The 15409-nt window shown below is 38.5% G+C and overlaps 4 protein-coding genes across 4 annotated transcripts; 3 read left to right on the forward strand and 1 right to left on the reverse strand.

Annotated features, from left to right (window-relative positions):
• Nucleotides 1–1039: 1039 nt before the first annotated feature.
• Nucleotides 1040–1697, forward strand: LOC140998715 (transcription factor HES-4-like). The gene is made up of 2 exons (XM_073469075.1): nucleotides 1040–1162; nucleotides 1276–1697. The coding sequence occupies exons 1-2, from the start codon at nucleotides 1040–1042 to the stop codon at nucleotides 1606–1608; spliced, it is 456 nt and encodes a 151-aa protein (XP_073325176.1). The 3' UTR covers nucleotides 1609–1697.
• A 3693-nt stretch (nucleotides 1698–5390) lies between these two features.
• Nucleotides 5391–5881, forward strand: LOC140997663 (uncharacterized). Its single transcript, XM_073467628.1, has 2 exons — nucleotides 5391–5530; nucleotides 5647–5881. The coding sequence occupies exons 1-2, from the start codon at nucleotides 5391–5393 to the stop codon at nucleotides 5879–5881; spliced, it is 375 nt and encodes a 124-aa protein (XP_073323729.1).
• Nucleotides 5882–8714: 2833 nt separating this feature from the next.
• On the reverse strand, nucleotides 8715–9376 carry LOC140998606 (transcription factor HES-5-like). The gene is made up of 2 exons (XM_073468934.1): nucleotides 9254–9376; nucleotides 8715–9140 (listed from the first exon to the last, which is right to left on the reverse strand). Exons 1-2 carry the CDS (start codon nucleotides 9374–9376, stop codon nucleotides 8715–8717), a joined length of 549 nt encoding a protein of 182 aa, XP_073325035.1.
• A 4974-nt stretch (nucleotides 9377–14350) lies between these two features.
• On the forward strand, nucleotides 14351–15008 carry LOC140998733 (transcription factor HES-4-like). Its single transcript, XM_073469096.1, has 2 exons — nucleotides 14351–14473; nucleotides 14587–15008. The coding sequence occupies exons 1-2, from the start codon at nucleotides 14351–14353 to the stop codon at nucleotides 14917–14919; spliced, it is 456 nt and encodes a 151-aa protein (XP_073325197.1). The 3' UTR covers nucleotides 14920–15008.
• The last annotated feature ends 401 nt before the right edge of the window (nucleotides 15009–15409 follow it).

Consider the following 15409-nt stretch of genomic DNA (forward strand, 5'->3'; position numbering starts at 1 on the left):
CCACCAGCAGTCAGTTAATTCTCCAAAGGGATTTGGCACACTTCAGGAAACAGCTGCCCTCCAGGAAACCTCCCACCCTCAAGTGTAGGGCTGCAATTTCATCTAACTGATGATCAGTAATGAGGGAGATTATTATTTGAGGTTTAAAATGTATCAGGATGATTGGAACCTAAAAACATGAGATGATTTTGTTAAATCTTCATGACACATTTTTCACTGAAATTTCAAATTTTACAAACTGTCAGAGTCAGCCAATGGTGTGCTTTCCCTCCAGATGGCTGGTGATGTCAGCCTCTGTTTCTATAACAACACACAGCCAGCATCTGTCACTTAAGTCTCTTTGTGGTTCATTGACCATACAGGGAGTCAGTGTGGGAAACTGAGCTCTACTTGTTACTCACACCGACTACAAGGCACGTGTCTAAAGACTCTGCATCTGGACAGCTGCATGATTATTGTGTTGAGTTTAAGTGCTTGAATGGGCAACAAACTGTCCTCTAGTATCTTATAGTACTGTTTCCAAAAATCTTGTGCATTTGATCAAAAATCACAGAGAAAAAGTTAGTTATAAGTTGAAAAATAAAATTAGATTCCTAAATTAATTGTCAATTCGAGGCAGAATGACTTCACCTGCTATTTTAGGTTTTGGCTCAAAATAAATTTTTTTTAATCATACGTGTATTTCATACATTATATAAACGCATTAATGTTATACTCCCATGTGTGTGATGTGATTATCAGCGTGTGCTCAAAGTCATTGATCCCAGCATCAGGCAGCAGATCTGCTCTCTCTACAGGGTCACCACTTTCCCATATTCACACAGAGCTCTGTGAGTCTCTCTCCATCACCCCCCCAGTCCTCCACCTGTTCCCCTGAGATCTGACCATTGTCCCCCAGGCATTAACAGCATTTAACATGCTGCTGCTCCACATGCCTGATTGTCTCACCAAGCTCTCTGATTGGCTGTGACTGTGAGAAACTTCAACCAGACCAAGACCCACACATTCATATGGAGATGTGGGACTATAAATAGGAGGGATGAAGCCAGCAGAGATCAGATTCTCTCTACAGAGACCTCTACAGCACAGAGATCCAGCCATGGCACCTACAATCACTGCAGCAATGACCAATTCTCAGGAGCATCTCACTCTGACCCACAAGGTAAATTCAAGATTCAACAACATTGAAATATTGTTAATGACAGGTTGTCTTTGTTCATGCTCACACTTGACTCCAGAATAAGTTGATTAATGATTTTCTTCTTCTTTCTGCAGCTCAGAAAGCCTCTGGTGGAGAAGTTACGCAGAGAGCGAATCAACAGCAGCATTGAGCAGCTCAAGTCTCTCCTGGGTCCAGACTTCCTCAAACAGCAGCCAGACTCCAAGCTGGAGAAAGCAGACATCCTGGAGATGACAGTTTGTGTCCTGAGACGACTGCAGCAGCAGCATCAACAGCAGAGAAGACTGCTGAACCACTTCAACAAGCTGCAGTCTTCCTCTGATAACAACCTGACAGAGGCTGACTTCTCTCCTCTGAGCTCCACAGTCCAGACCAGCATCACCAAAGACAAGAGTCCAGTCAACAGCGCCCTCTGGAGGCCGTGGTAGACACCTACACACTGGAGTTACTACCACACAAACTCACATGACCACATTGGTCAAAGATTACTGGACTCAATTCTTTGAAATTTGATGGACTTGTTCTTCTGTATGTACAGAAGGCTGTATTTTGTGTGTTTGTGTTTGTGCAAGATGACATTTCCTGAGGAAATGACAGCAACAATATCTTTCAAGTTAAGAAAGAGAACATCTTGTCATGCATGTTGCATGAACAACATCTGATTGCATCAGCAATTATTATTATACCTGCCTGTACTTCATGTGTTGGTAGTATATGCTATGATAACATTTGTTATCTTTTGATTGTTATTGATCATTTTGATCAGAAACTTTAACTGTCCTTTTTATGGACATATTGTCATAATGAACTTTAATCTCTCTGATTAATCAAAACTGATCTGTTGTAAGATCCAAATGTTTATACTTTTTTCTAAAAGGTTATTTTACTGTCACAATTTTCCTGTGACATTTTTATGATTCACTTCAAGGCTTGTATTGTTAAAATATAATACAATGGTGATATCTTTAACCTCTTGATTAGTAATGATCATTTTGATCAAAACTCTTAATTCAGTGACTTATATCACTTTATGTGATTATTGAAAAATGATCTGTTTTAAGATCAATGTTTATCTTTTTACTGTAAAAGGTTTGTTTGATCAAAACTCAAAACTGATCTGTTGTAAGATCCAAATGTTTATACTTTTTTTCTAAAAGGTATCTTAATATCACTCTGTCACAATTTTCCAGTGACTGTCATGTCTTCTTTAATGAAATGTAATTAGCAGTTATTAACCTGCTGTCATCACTCTGTGATAATCACCTTCTGATCTGTTTTAAGGTCAGTTTTGCTTTTGTTCATGAAAAATGTTTTTTGTCTTTTATAAAGACAGCTGTTCCTGTGAGTACTCTGTGTACAGAGACATCTTAAAGCTGTGATGTGTGTTCATCTACAATCAGAGCTTTTTAAACCTGATGTGGCTCATTGTGCCTTATTGAATAAACAAACAATGACATTTCCAAATATGTTTTCTCATGTCACTTCTTCTTATAGACTTTTAATGCTGTATTTTCGCTCCCATTTGATACATTTCAATTAGTAGTTTCACTCTGAACCTCACTGTCTCTGCACTGACCCCATAACAATACAGACAGCCCTTATCATATAAGATCACCCACCCCCTCTTTCCACAACACCTTGTTCAGGATAAAATGATACAATGAGACAGGAAGGATGATTTTGACATAAACATAGTAGTAAACATTGTAAAATCAATCCAAAGTGTAGTTATTTATTAAATAAGATACAGGTGACTTGGCAAATATACAAACTACTACTTTTAATACCAGTCAACCATCTCAGTTCAATGATTATTAGCATTAACCAGTTAATTAGTGTGTTAACCGACTACCATCAACATGAAGCCCAAACCAGAGAGAGAGAGAGAGAGAGAGAGAGAGAGAGAGTAAAGGAGATCAGTGAAAGAGTCAAGGATTAAGAGAGTGTGAGAGCACTGACCGCCATTAACACACACACACACACACACACACACACACACACACACACAGGCATGTATCCTCATGTTTTATTCTAAATGCAAAAGGAAAGACTCCAAAGACTTATAATTATAACGTCATAATTACATGGTAATCAATCATACTGTAGCAGGAGCTCATTAACCATCTCTGTTCGCTCGGTTAGCTTTAAAGGGGTGGGGTGTTGTGGAGGGAGGGGTGGGGGGTGGGGGGGCTTTCGACTCATAAGTCTGTGTGCAGCTTCCAGGCCTCTAACTGAATACACATTCATCTATAATATATAATATAATATGATAAATATACGTGTGTTTTCTTTGACGTTAAGGGTTGATGGTGCATTTCGGGGTCAACTCAGAAAGTTATGAAGACCAGATCAGAAAAGTGCATTTGATTGGCTGACAGAACTGCAACCACAAGGGTGAATCTCAAATCAGGTCCATAAAATTGAAATCTGTGATTGATTGAATTGTGATAAATTTTGCCAAAGACGATGATGTCGTTGACACCTATGGAGGTCAGTTTATTAATTTTACAAGCTTTGCAAAGTTCTTGTAATGTGATCGCTGACAGACATGTTTTATCTCCCTTTCTGCCTTTTCTTAATCTTTTTGATGCACTCTTGAGAGAGGTTCCCTTTTTTGTAATAAAGAGTGTAACTAAGTATGTTTACTTAACTACTTTATGAATGTGAGGTACTTGACCTTACTTGAGTGTTTCCATTTATGCAACTTTTAATGCAGATCTCAGAGGCAAATAATGCACTTTTTTACTCTGCTGCATTTGAGATCTGACATCTTAAGATACAGCTTTCTTTCCACTGAAAACCATGTAACTCCAAATTTGGTGATTTTGATTTTTTTCTGGTACAATGAAGGATGAAGTGTTTCTTCAATAATGTGTTGAAAAAACTAGACTAAATAAAAATAAAAACCCTTTTGGATTATCTGGAAAACGCATCGTCACAAAGCTTAGAACTGGCTGTGTTTTCTGACACCATGAAGCTGACATTTTAGAGATATGTGGTTCTCACATGACAGCCACACTACAAACACATGATGCACTGCTATAAATCAAACTACACAGAAGTAGTTGTAGCAAAATGAGCTCAATCTTAAACAGCTGTAAAATGCTAAACACATTAATGCAGCAGTGATATTAATCCAAAAACATCAGATATAAAAATAAAACACTTTACCGCATCAGTATGACCTGTGATACTTTATTTCACTTTACTTAAGCAAGGTTTTTAATGCAGGACTATTACCTGTAGTGGATTATCTTGATAATTAAAAGTATCAAGTAAAGTATCTCAATACTTCTTCCACCACTTGTGATAAACATCTTGTTGTTTCTGTACATTATTCTCCAGGTGGGTTCACCTTCCTTCTTATCTCCCCTCCATCTGTCTGTCTGTGTATCTGCAGTCTGTCTGAGTGGTGGTCTCAGGTTTCCCAGCGTCCCTCCTCTGGGCTCCCACAGCTCCCTGCACAAGGCCGAACGTGCCCCGGTCACACGCCCTCCTCTCTCTCTGGAGCTTGGAGCCGCAGCGACACACGGCTTCCCACACTTCTGTATGCAGCCTGCTCAGCTGCACACACAATAGAAGTGTGTCTGCTCTCACAAAGCCTCAGGACGGTTCTCAGGCAGAGAGCCACTTCACAGACGAGCCATCTGGTTGGGGCTGTAACTCAGAAAATAAAACTTTAAAGCATTATTAGCGGCTTCTGGGACCTTTTTTGTTAAAGAATATCTTTAGTTTTATCAGGGTTAAAGGAAGGTTTTATGTGCAGAGGCTATTAAAAACAACAAAGAAGAGACTGCACTGCTCATTCATCTCATGAAAAGACTATAATACAGATACTTTTCAGTGCAATAAAAGGATATTTGTCCATGTTGTACCTCTGATTTTCATCACATGAGAGTATTTGCTGATGCCATTGAAACAATAATGTCTAACTTAACAGGAAAAGTGTAATATTTGGGGTTTTTGTTTCATTTCACATCTCTAGTCTTGTGTCTTTGCTACGCGTCACAGTCGACAGAAAATGTTCCCGTGTCCACCTCAGGAAAAACATTTTCCCACTGACCCCGCTGATCTATGACATACAGATAAAGCATCCCACCTGTTCTCTGTGACAGGCATTAAATTAAGCCCATTGTCCCGAGGTCTGAGCCTCCTGATTGGCTGAAAGGCAAAGAGAGCGCCGGATGAGGAGCATAAAAGCAGGGCAGAGATGCAGATGTCAACACAGAAGCCCTCTGAACCTTCACTGGCAGCACCAGAACCTCCCAGCACCAGAAGAAAACCTCAAAAAGAAATGTCTCTCTACGCAGACCTCGCTCTTCAGGACACCGTGAAGGAACAGCTCTTCAGGTAAGACAAAGCCACATTTCTTGTTCCTTATTCTTTGAGTCCTGTAAAAGTTTTTATTTCACTAAATCCCTGATGAGCATATTAATAACAGTCATGATTTTCTTTCTTTCTCTCAGGTGTAAACTCCACATGTTGGAGAGGAAATGCTGCACCGGAGTGGAGAAGCTGAAGGCTCTGATTGGAGAGCACCTGCAGAACGGGATCCCCGTCTCAGACCTCCTGGAGAAAACAAAGGCCTTCCTCACGCTGAGAAAAGCCCTGCTGTCACACAACGGCTACTCCAAATATTCAAGGGACATTTTACGCCTGTTTCCCGATGCAGAGGAAGACCTGGCTCCACTGTGCTGTTAATGAAGGACGAGCAGGAGAAATGGACTTTAAAGGAATCAATGAAACTGCCTTAAAACCAAATATTGCAGTTTATTGATTTGAGAGCTACAGATTTTAAGTGAAACCAGCTGCTTCTCTCTGTGATTTATTTTTGGCTTCAACAGAGGAAGAACATTTGTTCTTGAAGAGGTCGCTGACAGAGAAGAAGAGTCAGCGGCTAAGTTTTTAAAAAATGTAATGCTGCTACTTGTGGGATGTATATTTTATCTACAGGGTTGTAGACCACAGGAGATAAACCTGGTCTGTTAACTATGCAGGGAATAGTTGCTGACTTTAAATTATTTAGGAAATGTGTCAACATTTTTTTTAATTAACTGCAGTAAAATCTGCTTAAAGTTTAAAGCCAAACAGAGCACCTATTCTTCCTGTTAAATTCTGTATAGGATAATAATATTATGTGATTTAAGTTTGCATACAGTGTCTTACTGCCTTGTTTCAAGGTGTAATATTCTTAAACACCAACCTTTCTTCTGAAAAGGGATTTGTTATTGATTGATTGATTGTGTATGCCATGTATGCTTATTTTGTTTCATTCACCCTTTGTTATTTTTATTCATCCAAAGTGGATCGAGATTTGTTTTCATGTTTTTTTGAGTTGTCAAGAAAAAATAAATGCGAAAGAGATTTACAGTAAGAGTCTTTTCCATGTCATCTTATTTAAATCAACTGTGGGAGAATTACGTCATTAAAACTCTTCATGTTTCACTGAAAGTAAAGTAAAAGCCTATCGGCACCAGCTGCAGAGGTCGTACGTGCGAGCAGCTCAGTGCTCCCCAAGAGGTCAGATGTCGTGGCTTTTCATGGGAACGGTCGTCGATGTCGTGTCGGGAGTCAGCGGCACTTGACCTCTTCAGTCGTTTGGGTATGAGGGCGTGTTGAGAGTAAAGTAACGTAAAACATTCTGTACAGATCATTTAGATTTGGGGATTTAATAATTTTTCATCATAATTACTATACTTAATCATGACTGATTATTTGACCCTTAAGAAAATAATTGACCTTAAACGTTTTCTAAAATGTTTTCTAAAAATCTAATTATAATAATTCAGTTGAGTGAAATCATGGTGAGTCGGTGCTTATAATGAAATAACTAGATGTGTGATTTATTACAGGAGACAGAATAACCAATTTGAAATGCGTCACTTTTAAGCATAACACTTGACTATAAATACTTAATATATAACTAAATATACTTGATATATAATATATATAATGTATGTTATATTTAACTACTGACATCTGCATTAATTTAATCTGATCAAACTAAGTTATTTAATTTATTTACACTGACTCAACATGATAGAAAAACTATACAGTGAACTTATGTAATAAAATTAGTTTTAAGCTTTCCATGTTATTAAAAAACAATGAAGTTGAATTTCATCCAGTCTGAAGGAACAAACGTAAAGAAACATAATGAACCCAGGTGCTTGTACAAATGATAATGACGCTTCACTAAGTGGTGACTATGATCTTTGCATTCACCAGATCTCAGCACAGTTTAACAACTGTGTCAGAAAGCAAAACACAAGAGCTGTGTCCATTACACTAATATAGTTACAAAGACATTATTAGGCTGTTCTGCTGGTTCATGAAGGGCCAACGCTTTACTGAGACACATTATGTTGGTTTTTCTGTTACGTAACAATATTTTTTTGAATTGATAACAAAAATTGTAGATGTGATGTAAACACTAAGCTCAGAGCTGGAGGGCTGAAAAAGCAGCTGTTTCACTGTCGACCTTATCTGGTTTCTCATCCACCAGATGTTCATCATCAGTCCCTGACTAAGTGAGGATGTGACATGTTTTACACTGCATACATATTTCACTTTTTTGTCTGTTCTTAGTCGTTATTTTCAGTCATTGTTCCTAATTGTTGTTCTTAGTCACTGTTGATACAATCACTGTCTGTAGTAGCTGATTGTCTAAGTCTGTTGTATTGTTAGTTTTTATGTGTTGTACCAGGGACAAGGATTGCAAATAACCCACTACTAGAAGTATACATATTGCATTGGTTGCAATTTACTTAGATGTAACAATGCCTACGTGTGTTGTCCCTGCCAAATAAACTGATAAATAAATACTTAGTATTCTGCATCTGTTAGCTATCTATACATATTCATCGTGATATCACCTGTTTTAAAACACATTTTGAAACATGCAAGTTAGAATTTGTACTCAATGTTCAGTAATTTACAAAAAAAATGACACAAACACACTGTTTCCTGTTTTTGTGATTGTTTTAATGCGCATCACTTGGCTTGAAGAGATACATTCATTGTGACACATTTCCCTTCACTGAAGGAATGAGTGCTGTCACTCACAGAGTTATAAAGCAGCACGTTTTTTCATACACAAAATGAATCTGCTAAAAAATGCAGACAAATAAGAAATCTAAAGATAGATCAGAAAGAAGGAGCATGTGAATATCACATATAAATCTGAAACATGTTCAACATGATTAACTGCGTCCCCTAAATGGAGAAAAAGTACATACATCGACGTCAGAGTCACTGACAATATAAAGGTATTCCCATCGGGATTTATAATGTTTACTTCACAGAGTAAAATCTGAATCAGTGATGAGTACCTTTAAAATACAGAATAATGCCAAACTGTTGTCTGTAAATATCACAGAAACACAGAACCTCTACAGAAGGTAATACAAGTGAAAGGTTGCAGTAACATATGCAACTCTTCAAACATGACCTCAAGAAAGAGGATGAAGTTGAAATCCAAGAATAAAGGTACAATTGCTCATTTCACTCCTACACTTTTTGAGTCTTTGGGTGTCTACCACGGCCTCCAGACGGCGCTGTTGACTGGACTCTTGTCTTTGCTGGTCTGGACTGTGGAGCTCAGAGGAGAGAAGTCAGCCTCTCTCAGGTTGTTTTTAGAGGAGGGCTGCAGCTTGTTGAAGTGGTGCAGAAGACTTCTCTGGGACTGTGTCTTCACCGGCTCTCTGGACAGAAAGTGCGTCACCTCTTGGACACATCTGGAGTAGCCCTGATTGACCGCTGCTGAGTCCACAGCTCGATGCTGCTGCTGCTGCTGCTGCAGTCGTCTCAGGACACAAACTGTCATCTCCAGGATGTCTGCTTTCTCCAGCTTGGAGTCTGGCTGCTGTTTGAGGAAGTCTGGACCCAGGAGAGACTTGAGCTGCTCAATGCTGCTGTTGATTCGCTCTCTGCGTAACTTCTCCACCAGAGGCTTTCTGAGCTGCAGAAAGAAGAAGAAAATCATTAATCAACTTATTCTGGAGTCAAGTATGAGCATGAACAAAGACAACCTGTCATTAACAATATTTAAATGTTGTTGAGTCTTGAATTTACCTTGTGGGTCAGAGTGAGATGCTCCTGAGAATTGGTCATTGCTGCAGTGATTGTAGGTGCCATGGCTGGATCTCTGTGCTGTAGAGGTCTCTGTAGAGAGAATCTGATCTCTGCTGGCTTCATCCCTCCTATTTATAGTCCCACATCTCCATATGAATGTGTGGGTCTTGGTCTGAGTGGAGTTTCTCACAGTCTCAGCCAATCAGAGAGCTCGGTGAGACAAAAGGAGATACAGCACCGTGAATGCTGTTATTGCCCGGGGAGACAATGGTTAAATCTCAGGGGAACAGGTGGAGGACTGGGGGGGTGATGGAGAGAGACTCACAGAGCTCTGTGTGAATCTGGGAAAGTGGTGACCCTGTAGAGAGAGCAGATCTGCTGCCTGATGCTGGGATCAATGACTTTGACTGAGCACACGCTGATTATCACATCACACACGTGGGAAATTGATAATGAAAGCATCTTACATTTGAATTTCTCTCAGACTGAACATGCATATATGTGCGTATATTAATCAACCTTACTGTGTGTGTAAGCTTATCATATACATTAAAAGTATTCCTTTGGCTTGCCTGGTTAATTTTTTAACTAGGTGGTCTGGTAATGTTGCTGACTCTGCAGTTGTAGTAGAAAGTAATACCATCCTGGAAACAAAAACATTACAGAGGTCCTACCATTCAAGAATTTAGGACTATATAACCAAAACTGCTTCTGAAAAAGTCATGTACTGCACCTTTAAATAAAGTTTCATGCTGCAATGACATTTAAGTTTTAAAGGTGCAATATGTAGTTTTGGGGAAGACATTTTAATCAGAAGAGAAGGCTCTTTATTGACAAACTCTTTATTTTCATGACTGAATAAACAAAATAAACAAACTGACATTAAAGAACAACACAGTTTCATACTGTTTTTACTTCATTTATATGTGGCGGACCCTGCCACCTCTCTAGCTTCAAACAGTGTTCTGGGACCTTATTTTCCTCAGACAACAGCTTGTTTATTCAGTTATGGATAAGATAACTATTTCTGAGTTTGTATTATTACCTCATTAATATTGTGAATATTAAAATTCTGAGTTTGAATTTCTTCTCAAAACTACATAATGCCCCTTTAACTTCAAACTCATAGTCTCATTGCACCTGATCGATTCAAGAATAGCATCCCTTTCCCATCAAAATAACCAGCGTGGAATGCAGAGGAACAATCTGAATGTAAAGGAGGGAGATATATTAAAAAAAGAGCTTTTGAATGTTCATTAATCCTTGGCATGTCTGCATTCCTTATAGACAGTTTACAAAAGCCTGGTAATGACGAGCCTTGATGACAGGAATTTCCATTCAGGGGCAGTGAGACAAAACTCGTAAACTGACTCCATAATTAATGTGATGTGCAACCAGACACACTTCTTTTGTTCTTGAAGGCGGTGAATGGGCCGAGTGTGGGAAAGCAGGGAAAACTCACTCACAGAGCCCCAGAGGGACAATAGAGGCGGACGAGACAAAGACGTCTGAGGAGGGGGGGAGGAATTCTTTACTACTGAATTTTAAAGTGCATTTTTTACTCACTAAACATGACAGTTTGTATATTTAGAGCAGATATTTTTATCTCAATGTTTAAAGTTGGAGAATTGCCCTCAATGAAAATGTAAATTCAGAGCTGTCTTTTAAAAGAAAATTAAAATCATTAAATATCATTAAAATACAATTGTGCTGAATTATTAAATCTGACTCTTTTATTTAACTTATAGTTCTACAATGTCGATTTTTGTTGTGTTATAGTTATAGTAGCATTTTTTTACATTCGATTCGATGGTTTTAACTTTTTAACATTTTTTACGAACATGTTTTTATTCAGAGGGTTTTATTATTCACGTTATGTTTTGATTTATTCTATTCTCACCCTTATTTAATCTTATCTTTACTATTTTGTGTCTTATTTCGTTTCGGTTTGATGGTTTAAACTTTATTTTTATTCATTGGGTTTTTATATTCCATCTTATTTTCAGTTCATTTTCTACCCCTGTTCATTCATTTCATTTCTGCATGCAACACCTGTGTTGTGAAGCCCTCTGAGTTGCATTTGCAACAAATAAAGTGTATTTTTTTCTTTAAAAAAAGAAAATATGGTAAGACTCTACTTGTATTCCCCCTATTTAGCATTTTAAGAAATAAATAAACATTTAATAAATAGTGAATATGGCAGATATAAATGTTTCTTAATGTACTTGTCAACAACTATAACTCTTCCTGTGGGCATTCATAAGTAAAAGATGGTGTATAAACAGATAATATAGTAAAACATAGTTATAATAATATAGAATTGGTCTGCATAGGATCATTAGTATTGTTGCAAATACTGTACATTAATAAACAGGTAAGAAAACCATATAAATCTGCTTACAGCTACATTAAAGCAGCTTATATACAGCTTATAAACACTAAAAGTAAAGTGTCACCAAAAGTAAATAGTTCAAAACGCCATATAATTATGTAGTTCATTACATTTAGTTGACTGGTTGTTAGTTAGTCAAAATATTTTTGTTTATTTCTCCTGCTCTCGTCTCCTAATTGAGGAGAGTTTGTCTAAACAACAAACGTACCCTCAGGGGAGCGCCGGGAGCTGCTTGTGTGGGGATGAATTAGCATTTAACAAGGCACATGTCTATTGTTGAGTGGGAGCTCTGAGTGTGGGAAAGCCGTGAGAGGCAGAGTCACAGTTCAGTGCGATTAGCATCCTCAGCCCCACCAGCACCTGACTGCTCTCCGAGGGGAGTTGGCACACTTCACAGGGAAGATTTCTGTCTCTCTTTATTCTCGTCCTCTTTCTTCTGTCTGTCTGTGTCTGATCCAGACTCTCTAACTTCTGCCAACTTCATTTCCCCTCTCGTTTATCGGGTCATCATTTCAATCTGAGCCTTTTTATGTTTTTTCCATTGGTGGATGCCAAACTGTCACTGAAATGTCGACCTTACAACAAGAGTTACAAAGACTTTTGTTTTACTTCTTGTTTCTGTTTAAGAAACATCTAAATCAGCTGACTGACGTTAACTAACAGACAGTGGGGGGAATGTAACTAAATACATTTACTCAAGTACAGTAGTTAAGCACGTTTACCTCAGTAGTTCCATTTAATGCAACTTTATACTTCGACTCCTCAACATCTCAGAGGTCAATATTGTACTTTTTACTCCACTACATTTGTCTGACAGCTTTAGTTACTGTTTACTTTTCAGATTACAACGTGTCATACCCTTCCTGTCCAGTAAAAACCACGATGAAGTGTTTGATTATGGGTGGAGGAAATGCTCTCACTTCTTCAGTGTTGTAAAAAAAGTACCCAAAAGTCAAACTTAAGTAAAAGTAAAGATATTGTGTTAAAATATACTTCGGTAAAAGTACAACTCAGAGCAAATCCTACATATATTTATAATAATGTATATATTGTACACTATGGATTGACTGGTTATCAACCAGCTGATTATCTGAAACATTTTTAAAATCCAGTTGTTAAAAAAATGTAAAGAGCAGAAAATGGAAATATTCAAAAGTAAAGTACAAGTACATCAAAACTGTACTTAAACACAGTACTTGAATTATACATATAAACTTTGACTATAAATCCCTTGTACGAGTGAGACTTGGCCATGGACGTGTCAGGACAACAACCACAATAACAACAAAAACATCAAATCAAATCAAATCACAATAGTCGTAAGTATATTAATGCTTTAAATAAGAAAGTGCATAGACAAGGCAACAATGTGTATGCATTTGTGAAGTAACAGAAGGTGGCAGTGTCTTTTTTCCATTATTCTGCATTAAATGAATGTAAAGAAACGGGGGTTTGCATAGCTGTAGATTACACTACCCAACAGCATATAAAGTAAATAAACATGTTAAACATCTGCAGCAGTAAAATACGACATGAACATTAATGCAGCAGTATATTAATCCAAAAACATCAGATATAAAAGTAAAATACTTCCACTATCGATACTATTCAGACATTTTGCTGATTTACATACTTTAACTTAGGTAAGTTAAAGAACGCAGGACTTTTACTTGTAGTGAAGTATTTTCACAGTTGAGTATTAGTACTTTTACTTAAGTAGAGGATCTAAATACTTCTTTCACAGACAAAAGAGAGCACAGACATTTTTGTTGGACTTTTTTAGGAAACATAAAAAAAGGTCATTTGGTATTCCTTGAACAATTAATAAGTAACCCGTGCCAAACTTTCCCTCCTTTTCCCTCCAGATGGTTCGCGCCTTCAGGTTCTGCCCCTTTGCTCCGTGCACTCGCCAATAAAGCATTCAGACCTCTTTTGTGATCCACAGATCACAGCTCCAGGATTCAGTGTGGGAAACTCTGACTGACGCTTTACTCACTGGAGCAACTTGTCAAAAGACAGAAGGCACATCTGTCTCATCTGGAGGACTTTCAGCTGAATGGGTTTGACTTTACTGATTCAACTGGTGAAGTGGTGGAGGAACTATTCAGACTCTTTACTTAAGTAAAAGCACTACACTATGAAAATACTCTACTACAAATAAAAGTACTGCACTGAAAACCTTGAAATATTCAAGTATTATCAGAAAAGTGTACAAATATTAAATAAATATTACTGCTGTAGGTCTTTGAGGTTGAGCTCATTTTAACTATGACTGTATTTTTTGACACCGGTCAACTTCTCACAGACTGAAACTTTTAAATAAATGCATCACCACCTCTGAGGAATGCGGCGGTTTTGATGTTGAGGACAATCGCCCAGTCATTCTCCCACGTGTGTGATGTGATGATGGGCGTGTGCTCAGTCAAAGTCATTGATCCCAGCATCAGGCAGCAGATCTGCTCTCTCTACAGGGTCACCACTTTCCCAGATTCACACAGAGCTCTGTGAGTCTCTCTCCATCACCCCCCCAGTCCTCCACCTGTTCCCCTGAGACCTAACTATTGTCCCTGAAGCAATTCAGCGTGCTGCTGCTCCACATGCCTTTTTGTCTCACCGAGCTCTCTGATTGGCTGAGACTGTGAGAAACTCCAACCAGACCAAGACCCACACATTCATATGGAGATGTGGGACTATATATAGGAGGGATGAAGCCAGCAGAGATCAGATTCTCTCTACAGAGACCTCTACAGCACAGAGATCCAGCCATGGCACCTACAATCACTGCAGCAATGACCAATTCTCAGGAGCATCTCACTCTGACCCACAAGGTAAATTCAAGATTCAACAACATTTAAATATTGTTAATGACAGGTTGTCCTTGTTCATGCTCACACTTGACTCCAGAATAAGTTGATTAATGATTTTCTTCTTCTTTCTGCAGCTCAGAAAGCCTCTGGTGGAGAAGTTACGCAGAGAGCGAATCAACAGCAGCATTGAGCAGCTCAAGTCTCTCCTGGGTCCAGACTTCCTCAAACAGCAGCCAGACTCCAAGCTGGAGAAAGCAGATATCCTGGAGATGACAGTTTGTGTCCTGAGACGACTGCAGCAGCAGCATCAACAGCAGAGAAGACTGCTGAACCACTTCAACAAGCTGCAGTCTTCCTCTGATAACAACCTGACAGAGGCTGACTTCTCTCCTCTGAGCTCCACAGTCCAGACCAGCATCACCAAAGACAAGAGTCCAGTCAACAGCGCCCTCTGGAGGCCGTGGTAGACACCTACACACTGGAGTTACTACCACACAAACTCACATGACCACATTGGTCAAAGATTACTGGACTCAATTCTTTGAAATTTGATGGACTTGTTCTTCTGTATGTACAGAAGGCTGTATTTTGTGTGTTTGTGTTTGTGCAAGATGACATTTCCTGAGGAAATGACAGCAACAATATCTTTCAAGTTAAGAAAGAGAACATTTTGTCATGCATGTTGCATGAACAACATCTGATTGCATCAGCAATTATTATTATACCTGCCTGTACTTCATGTGTTGGTAGTAAATGCTATTGATTTATCAATAGAATGAGAAATTGGTCAATACTGGCCAGCTTTAAGTCCTGTTAGTTTTCTGTATCAAGTTTGATTCAGGAACATTTGCAAATCTTAGCTACTTTCTGGTAGCATCATTTCCTTTTTGTTGTACTTGATTAGCTTTTTACTTTGTAAAAGATTACTGACCCATGTTGGGTCTTGAAGTCTTCTGT

The sequence above is a fragment of the Pagrus major genome, chromosome 6 (assembly GCF_040436345.1).
Source record: "Pagrus major chromosome 6, Pma_NU_1.0".
In the NCBI taxonomy this organism is placed as follows: domain Eukaryota; kingdom Metazoa; phylum Chordata; class Actinopteri; order Spariformes; family Sparidae; genus Pagrus; species Pagrus major.

Bases quoted from the DNA above. Each gene is read 5' to 3' on its own strand.
- LOC140997663 (XM_073467628.1), top strand. From the start codon at position 5,391: ATGCAGATGTCAACACAGAAGCCCTCTGAACCTTCACTGGCAGCACCA. The intron at 5,531-5,646 runs GTAAGACAAAGC...TCTTTCTCTCAG, and splicing joins GTGAAGGAACAGCTCTTCAG to GTGTAAACTCCACATGTTGG.
- LOC140998733 (XM_073469096.1), top strand. From the start codon at position 14,351: ATGAAGCCAGCAGAGATCAGATTCTCTCTACAGAGACCTCTACAGCAC. The intron at 14,474-14,586 runs GTAAATTCAAGA...TTCTTTCTGCAG, and splicing joins ATCTCACTCTGACCCACAAG to CTCAGAAAGCCTCTGGTGGA.
- LOC140998606 (XM_073468934.1), bottom strand. From the start codon at position 9,376: ATGAAGCCAGCAGAGATCAGATTCTCTCTACAGAGACCTCTACAGCAC. The intron at 9,141-9,253 runs GTAAATTCAAGA...TTCTTTCTGCAG, and splicing joins ATCTCACTCTGACCCACAAG to CTCAGAAAGCCTCTGGTGGA.
- LOC140998715 (XM_073469075.1), top strand. From the start codon at position 1,040: ATGAAGCCAGCAGAGATCAGATTCTCTCTACAGAGACCTCTACAGCAC. The intron at 1,163-1,275 runs GTAAATTCAAGA...TTCTTTCTGCAG, and splicing joins ATCTCACTCTGACCCACAAG to CTCAGAAAGCCTCTGGTGGA.